General features: G+C 45.3%; 1 protein-coding gene across 1 annotated transcript; it reads left to right on the top strand.

Annotated features, from left to right (window-relative positions):
- Positions 1–1,169: 1,169 nt before the first annotated feature.
- On the top strand, positions 1,170–5,237 carry LOC125378563. Its single transcript, XM_048394007.1, has 3 exons — positions 1,170–2,007; positions 2,211–2,322; positions 4,796–5,237. The coding sequence occupies exons 1-3, from the start codon at positions 1,639–1,641 to the stop codon at positions 5,185–5,187; spliced, it is 873 nt and encodes a 290-aa protein (XP_048249964.1). The 5' UTR covers positions 1,170–1,638; the 3' UTR covers positions 5,188–5,237.
- Positions 5,238–9,424: the final 4,187 nt, after the last annotated feature.

The following is a 9,424-nucleotide window of genomic DNA, read 5'->3' as shown; positions in this document are numbered from 1 at the left end:
TGCCCTGACAACATGCGTTAACTCAACCCTACCCCCCACGGCAATGACGGTGTTGCCCTGACAACATGCGTTAACTCAACCCTACCCCCCACCGCAATGACGGTGTTGCCCTGACAACATGCGTTAACTCAACCCTACCCCCCACCGCAATGACGGTGTTGCCCTGACAACATGCGTTAACTCAACCCTACCCCCCACCGCAATGACGGTGGTGCCCTGACAACATGCGTTAACTCAACCCTACCCCCCACCGCAATGACGGTGTTGCCCTGACAACATGCGTTAACTCAACCCTACCCCCCACCGCAATGACGGTGGTGCCCTGACAACATGCGTTAACTCAACCCTACCCCCCACGGCAATGACGGTGTTGCCCTGACAACATGCGTTAACTCAACCCTACCCCCCACGGCAATGACGGTGTTGCCCTGACAACATGCGTTAACTCAACCCTACCCCCCACCGCAATTCCGTCAGTGCCTTGACAACATACATTAACAAGATAGTAGTCCTAGAGTTGCCTCCCTTAGCACAGGTGAGATACAAAGAGGTTGAAATTCCCGTGTCCCGTGTCCCGTGTGACGAGTTCATGATGGATCTTGAAAATAACACTTACAATTTACTTTACGGTGATAATGGAGTGTACGTTTCAGTGTACTCTGTTGTAATCTAGACTTGGGCATCTTACGAACTCTAAATAGGCCCTATGCAACACCTGTCTGTCTCTCGGTTTACCTGCCTTGGTGCTATTAATAAACCAGGACGTTGTTCCTGGACAAACCATGTTGAGTCACACTAGGTTCCCTGGCGGGTAACTGCCGAGTGACGTTGAGCCTTCCAACCGTAGACACAGGGCTGTCACACTAGGTTCCCTGGCGGGTAACTGCCGACTGACGTTAAGCCTTCCAACCGTACACACAGGGCTGTCACACTAGGTTCCCTGACGGGTAACTGCCGACTGACGTTCAGCCTTCCAACCGTACACACAGGGCTGTCACACTAGGTTCCCTGACGGGTAACTGCCGACTGACGTTAAGCCTTCCAACCGTACACACAGGGCTGTCACACTAGGTTCCCTGGCGGGTAACTGCCGAGTGACGTTGAGCCTTCCAACCGTACAAACAGGGCTGTCACACTAGGTTCCCTGACGGGTAACTGCCGACTGACGTTGAGCCTTCCAACCGTACACACAGGGCTGTCACACTAGGTTCCCTGACGGGTAACTGCCGACTGACGTTCAGCCTTCCAACCGTACACACAGGGCTGTCACACTAGGTTCCCTGGCGGGTAACTGCCGACTGACGTTCAGCCTTCCAACCGTACACACAGGGCTGTCACACTAGGTTCCCTGACGGGTAACTGCCGACTGACGTTAAGCCTTCCAACCGTACACACAGGGCTGTCACACTAGGTTCCCTGGCGGGTAACTGCCGACTGACGTTAAGCCTTCCAACCGTACACACAGGGCTGTCACACTAGGTTCCCTGGCGGGTAACTGCCGACTGACGTTAAGCCTTCCAACCGTACACACAGGGCTGTCACACTAGGTTCCCTGGCGGGTAACTGCCGACTGACGTTGAGCCTTCCAACCGTACACACAGGGCTGTAGCAGGGGTGTTCGTTAAACAGACCCACAACATGGAAGTTGCTCCTCAAACGCATTATGAAGAAATCCATTTTATTGACAAGAAAGGCCCACAGAAATACCGACCCTGGTGTTCATCTTCCATGTGTTTTGTTGTGCTTATTTTATCGATGTTTTTAAATGGAGGATTGGGTGCATTTATTGTCTACAAGATGACACACAAAGAGCATGCTGCGCCGTTTGCTACAGGCGAGGTTAAGCGACCGGATATTGCTGATTCTGTCTGTGTGTCATGTGACTCTCTGAACGTCCCTGACCTTTCAAGATCACCTTTGGAGAATCAGGTCAAGGTCGTTATGCTGGGTCAAGGTTCATTTTGCTGTATTGAGAATACTGAGAGTCTCGGGATGTATATGAATATTGTAAGTGTTTTTTTAGTGTTCTAAATAATCATATCCAAGAAAACATAATTCTGCACCACAGGTGGCTGGCTAATCGTCTTCTAGGCCAAGGACATTCAAAAGCTCTGCATGTAAATATGTCTTTGAAGGACGGTTATGCTGTTATAATCTATGAAAGATGTTGTAAGTAAAATAATCATTGCACATATTTCTTTTGCGTTTAGGTAGTCGGAGAATATTACCATGACCTCAACGGTGACAACAGAGGTGGTGACCTTCCCATCAACCATGACAGACCGGCGACGCATCTGTATCTTGATACAAACAGCGTCACAGGTCTGTATGCTTCGTTAAGTCCAATGTTTCACTCACTCACACACTGATTGAAGAATTAAACATTAAAGACCACACGATAATTGGTGACCTTTACAGCAACCATGACAGACCGGCGGCGCATCTGTATCTTGATACAAACAGCGTCACAGGTCTGTTTGCTTCGTTTAGTCCAATGTTTCACTCACTCACACACTGCTTGAAGAATTAAACATTAAAGACCACGTGATAATGAGTGACGTTGCAACTGTACAAAGCCTTAACCTCCACTCACTCACTCACTCACTCACTCACAAACAAATGGCTTGAGGTAGCATATATAGAGACTAATATAATGTCATGAATTAAGTAATGGTATATTTCAAGGTATACAAAGAGAAAAATACTATGATCACTATTAACAGTGAACACGATTTGGTCATTTGTAGAAAAGGGACCTCTTTTACGGTACATCAACAGGCCTACTCTTCAGAGCCACAATGGCGTTCCGTTTGGGTTCACGGCAACTATCTTCTGCACAACAACACACCTGCTACATACTTGTGAATAAGCCGCAGATAAGATTTGATCAAACTTCTATATATAAACATCTCCTACAGTTGTTAAGTTAGTGGACCCTTTTAACCGCTACCAGGAAGTCACACGCCATGGCGCATAGGTGATTTCTCAGAACTGACACGCGATCTGAATATCGTTACAAGGAAGTGGAACACTTCTTATTCAATTACTGTGAGTGGGGACTGTATTCAGGGTAAAGTTTACTCCTTGTTCTTACGCTAGGTATGGTATTAAAGCTTCAGTTATTAAGTACAGTACACAGTATCAACTGAATCGGAATAATGTATTCACTGTCGCCTGATCCGGGTGGCTGTGTCATCTGAATCTCCTCAAATCTCTGTGTGACAGGATCTCACTCACTCACTCATTGGCCCACTCAACCACTCACCCAAACAACCGCCGCATTATTCACTCACTCACCTACCAACCCACCCACTCACTCACTTACTGACCCAACTGACCCACCCAGTCACTCACCCACCCACTGACTCACCCACCCAGTAACCCACCCACTCTCTCCCCCACTCACCGACCCACCCACCAAATCATTCATACAAAACCCAAACATCCACCCACCCACTGATTCACCCACTCTCCCACTCTCTCCCCCACTCACCGTCCCACCCACCAAATCATTCATACAAAACCCAAACATCCACCCACCCACTGATTCACCCACTCTCCCACTCTCTCCCCCACTCACCGTCCCACCCACCAAATCATTCATACAAAACCCAAACATCCACCCACCCACTGATTCACCCACTCTCCTACTCTCTCCCCCACTCACACACCTACCCACTCACTCATTCATCCCAAGCCCAAACACCCACTCACCGACCCAACAACCAACTCACTCATTCACACAAAACTCAAACATCCACCAACCCACCCACACACCCACCGACCCCCTTACTTACTGACTCAACTGACCCACCAATTCACTCAACCACCAACTCACCCACTCACCGACCCACCCACCAACTCACTCATTCATCCAAAATCCAAACAACCACCCACCCACTGACTCACCCACCCAGTCACCCTTCCGCTCTCTCACCCACTCACCGACCCACCCACCAACTCACTCATTCATCCAAAATCCAAACAACCACCCACCCACTGACTCACCCACCCAGTCACCCACCCACTCTCTCCCCAACTCACCGACCCACCCACCAACTCACTCATTCCTACAAAATCCAAACAACCACCCACCCACTGACTCACCCACCCAGTCACCCACCCACTCTCTCCCCCACTCACCGACCCACCCACTAACTCACTCATTCCTACAAAATCCAAACAACCACCCACCCACTGACTCACTCACCCAGTCACCCACCCACTCTCTCCCCCACTCACGGACCCACCAACCAACTCACTCATTCCTACAAAACCCAAACATCCACCCACTCACTGACTCACCCACCCAGTCACCCTTCCGCTCTCTCCCCCACTCACCGACCCACCCACTAACTCACTCATTCCTACAAAATCCAAACAACCACCCACTCACTGACTCACCCAACCAGTCACCCACCCACTCTCTCCCCCACTCACCGACCCTCCCACCAACTCACTCATTCACACAAAACTCAAACATCCACCAACCCACTCACCTAACCACTCACTCACCCATCCGTTTTCCCACTCACTCACTCACTTACTGACTCAACTAACCCAGCCACTCACTCACTCAACCACTCACTCTCATTTCTCTGTGTGCCAGAATCTAATGCACTCACTCACTCAACCACTCAACCACTCACTCACTCAACCACTCGTTCAGGGCCTCAAATCTCTGGGTTTCATTTCTCTGTGTGCCAGAATCTAATGCGCACTCACTCACTCACTCACTCACTCACCACACTGATTAAAAGTCTACAAATTATGACTTTATTTCTCTTCCCATCAGATCAAAATCTACAGTGGGACTCCTCCCCTGGGTATGGGACGGCACACGTGACTGGGAATGTTACCTATAGCAACGGACGTCTACATGTGCCACGTGACGGCGTGTACTACATCTACTCCTTCCTTACAATACGTAGCGACGTCGTCACAAACGACGACCTGAACATTGTCCACAGCGTCCAGAAGTACAACTCTGACCACATAGACACAGACAGCCACCTTCTCCTCATGGGCAAGACGACATTGAAGGAGAGACATGGGCAGTTCACCAAACGTTTCTTGGCGGCAAATTTGAAATTGAAAAAGAATGATGAACTATTTGTCAGCTTGTCAAACACGTCCTTGGTATACAAATTTCCACCTGCTAATTATTTTGGTGTCCACATGTTGTAATATCAGTTTAGAAATGTGTCCAATAACAAGTTAAAACCGTCACATCAATATGAATAACTATAATCCAAGCATCGTATCATTTTAACAGGGGCGGTCGGGTAGCCTAGTGGTTAAAACGTTCGCTCGTCACGCCGTGGACCCGGGTTCGATTCCCGACATGGGTACAATGTGTGAAGCCAATTCTGATGTTACCCGCCGATATATTGGTGGAATATTGCTAAAGGTGGCGTAAAACCATACTCACTCACTCACTCACTCATTTCAACTCTAAAGGAAGTCATCGAGATCTACTCAACGGCTAGAAGATTGTAAGTAACACGTGACCAAAATATGAAGATTGGAATTCCCTGTCTGCACCAGTACTAGTATCATACTACCGCTTATTGCTCATGTTAAGCGTCTAAAGGCACGTTTTGAAATGAAGCAGCGCTTGGAATGAGCTTCAGTGGCTACCTTTAAAGTCGCAGTTGTGGTTAATGGTCTAATTTCCTGCTACTCACTCTCTAGATTTACCTCCCTTAGCTGCCTAGGGACATGCTGATCTCGATTATAATCCTTGACATGCCTGAGTCACCCGTTGGTATTCCTGTCGAGTGAAGCTTTGCAGAAATACTCTTGAAAGCGTCTCAATCATTCTGGTGATTATCTTCGATTGGTGACTGGCGGACCATATCTACATTCTCCCAAAATACAAAAGTCCTACTTTGCTATTTCAGTATCGTAGTATTTCATCTGATTGTAGAAACACATAATTAAGTCTCCAATGCGACCTATCATTATGGCGCACGTTTTGTTCACAGGGATTATAACTGCGACCGACTCTCTTGCTAAGATTCACAGCTTTAATGCTTGCTTTAACCATTTTTTAGTTACTCGCGTTGTAGAGTCAGTTCATTGTTATTGGGGATGTATTGTTGTGATATGCAATCCCAAATGGGAATAAAGAGTATGAATTTCAACGACAATTGTCTAGTTTATGTACAGGCCGCCGTCGCATGACCGAGTGCTGTTGTTGCCTCAGGCAAACAACAGACACTTACTTTTTATGCAAATATGTGCTACCTTCAAGACAGAACATGCTTAACCATTTCGCGAACACCAAGTGATTTTCATCGATCTATACACATAATATCCATCGGTGTTTTGCCTTTGACACCCACTGATATCTGTTTCGGCGGGGTCTGGGTATTCTCTGACGTTGGTGTTGTATATATGTTTGAGACGTGAGTATTAAGTTGCAGTCATTGCTGTGAAGAATCTAAAGCTCCAAGAACCATGAAGGTATTTGGTCTTCTTCAAGAGATGTCTGAACTTTGACATCTGGGTCAAACGAACGTCGTCAATTAATTAGAACGTATAAGCTACACACCTTGGCAGTATAAAACAGGAATCCCTACTTACAAACTGTATTGAATATTAAGGTTGTTCCAGGAAAAGCCTTACAGCAGGCGGATGTGTGTGTGTGGGGGGGGGGGGGGGGGGGGGGGGGGGGGGGGGGGGGGGGGCGATTAATGCTGCATTTTGTATAAAATCAAATGATTCACATAAAATAACACATATGACTATATGACTATTATAATTACCAAATAATTAAGCAATCATCTGTTACCTCGCAAGTAATTTCAAGTGTCTAATACAATTGAAATAACTATTGTATCAAACTGACGTCCAGGACCCAGGTTTATTCGAGAGGTGTCGGTATAATTCGTAACTCATTCGTAACTTTCAATGCATTGTCATCTTATGATATAGTTAACTGAATTGGTTAATAAACTTATTCCCGAATATATAATGTAAGCATATTTTCAGAAGTTGTTAGTTAGTACATTGATTATTATTATCTTTATCCTTCATTTATGATTCAGACTGGAACATACACAATCCCCTTGATTCACATCATGGTGTAAACGGCTCAGACATGCTCTCCTCACACACGGTGACAAGGCTGAAATACTAGTCAATGTGGTGTTACGCCCAACTCACTCACTCACACAAACGGTTTGAGGTAGCATATATAGTCACTAATATAATGTCAAAGAGGGGCGTCCAACCCGGCGTTCAAAACGACATCCAACCCAAGTCAAATATTTTATTGTTAACCACACACGTCATCATCACACACGTTCATGACATGTGTGATATATGACACAGTTAAACTGAAGAGCTAAAACCCCACTTTGATATAGAACGATTATTGCCAAAGACACTATCACAAACGCTACAAGTGATCTGTATCCGTCTTGCTGAATGCCACTGTAATTCGATGGCTAGGTCATTGATCCCACAACAATCACTAGTTTCTCTGGTACAGTGTTGTTGTTTTTAAATACATCTCTTTACATCAAGTCACAATATCCTTCCAATCTAGTAGTCCTCGTTCACACAATTAGCCGTATCGCTAAATGTACATGTCGGGAACGAGTGAACTTCGGATTCCATTATTTGTCGAGTTTATAGGCGTTATCCCATTTCTGGTCGAGGGGAGATGAGTAATAATATAGTCAAAACTCTCTTAAAAGTCGAAATACTGATCCATAGCATCCATATTCTGATCACAAGTTAGAAATGGGATTCACTATCAGCAGCCAAAAAAAAAACTCAGAAGGAAAGGGTGCATAGTCAGAAAGAAATGCGGACATTTGTGACTTGTTGTGTAAGCATAGAGTTCTAGATAATTTTTGTCATTAAACAATACATCACGTCACTAACCACGCGTCCGGGTAGTCCTGTGGGTACCCGGGTCCTACTCAGTACCCATCCGACCCGGGTACACGAATCACCCGTCCCAGCCTTAATAAATTCACACATTGTCACACAAAGAAATACTAATTTTACAAAATGACATATCACTATGGTTCATATACATCAAATTACTTTAATCTGTTTACCTCTTGTAAAGAGGTGGGTGTTGACATCAGTGTGCAAGCACAATCATCACAACACATCCAGCAAGTCAGTCATCCTGTATAACAGAGGCATTTGAATCCTCCCTGTGTGAACCAAACCGTCATTATTCGTCATCCACAGTGATGTGGACACCCCTTGACTGGCATCAACTTCTGTTGATTTACACCCACGATTGACTTCTTCATAGGTTTTATTCAGCACATCCATCAGAATGAGAATTATCGCTTCCTTAACCCCAACATACATCAGGTAATCTGTGGCAGCTCTGAAGTGTGAAAAAACATATGTTTATGTAAAAACAATTGACTAAACACCGTAGCTCACAAACACATCAACACATGTAGTCAACAGTTTGAAACATCAACAAAGCCAGTCATCTAACAGTATTTGCTGTAAGCATTGTCATTCTGCTACATAGAACTATTTAAAGAAACGCAAGGAATATAACCAGAAATTACAGCATTACTGAAATATTTGGTTAACACATCATTTGAACAAGTATGTGATGTTTCAGTGTCATTGTTTATGTGGTTTCTAAGGAGAAGAGAGAGAGTGAGTGAGTATGGTTTTGACAATATTCTAGCAATATCACGGCGGGGGACATCAGAAAGGGGCTTCAACATATTGTACCGGGTCTTTGGCTTGATGAGCGAATGCTTAACCACTAGGCTGCCCTACCACCCCCGAAGGAGAAGATGTTTACTCACATGACAGATAACCAGTCCATGACATTAACTGGGTACAATGACATACAGTCTGCCAGGCAAACATTTTTGACCACCTCCTACTGACTTTTGTTACTTGAGCATGACAGTCACTGGAACTGTGTACCCCATGAGCACCATTCCATTCTTTTACCTGTCAGAGCTAATATACGGTTAAGTTTTGGCTTCCATTTGTTCTTTGGTAATCACCTATCAGCGCTAATTAACTGTTGGCTTCCCTTGTTAAGTTCCCGCCTTTGTTATCTTATTACTTTCATTGTTCTCACAGGTACATATATATGTTCTCTGCCTCGTAGCATTCATCGACTGCGAAATAGCCAACAGCTGAAGCGGTTGTAAAATCACTAAAATCTGTCTCTCACATTCATAGCGCCTCCCGCACGGACATTTTCAGTGGCAAGGCACACGGCTAACTAGCTAAGTCTCATCACCTATCTCCCTCTCCCCTCTAAACTATAATGTAACTTTATTTATATTATCTTTTGTCCCCCTTGTTTCAAGCTTAACTTTGATTGTTCTTATTTTGTATTGCCTTGTACTATTTCATTACCCTCAAACAAACTATGACATCAACTCACACACACCCGACTCACCTCAATCAGACT

This window comes from Haliotis rufescens, unplaced genomic scaffold, assembly GCF_023055435.1.
Source record: "Haliotis rufescens isolate VD_foot unplaced genomic scaffold, xgHalRufe1.0.p SCAF_127, whole genome shotgun sequence".
Taxonomy (NCBI): Eukaryota; Metazoa; Mollusca; class Gastropoda; order Lepetellida; family Haliotidae; genus Haliotis; species Haliotis rufescens.
The sequence above is the reverse complement of the archived record's forward strand: the minus strand, read 5'-3'. Positions and strand labels throughout refer to the sequence as shown.

Bases quoted from the DNA above. Each gene is read 5' to 3' on its own strand.
- LOC125378563 (XM_048394007.1), top strand. From the start codon at position 1,639: ATGGAAGTTGCTCCTCAAACGCATTATGAAGAAATCCATTTTATTGAC. The intron at 2,008-2,210 runs GTAAGTGTTTTT...TTTTGCGTTTAG, and splicing joins TCGGGATGTATATGAATATT to GTAGTCGGAGAATATTACCA. The intron at 2,323-4,795 runs GTCTGTATGCTT...TCTTCCCATCAG, and splicing joins TGATACAAACAGCGTCACAG to ATCAAAATCTACAGTGGGAC.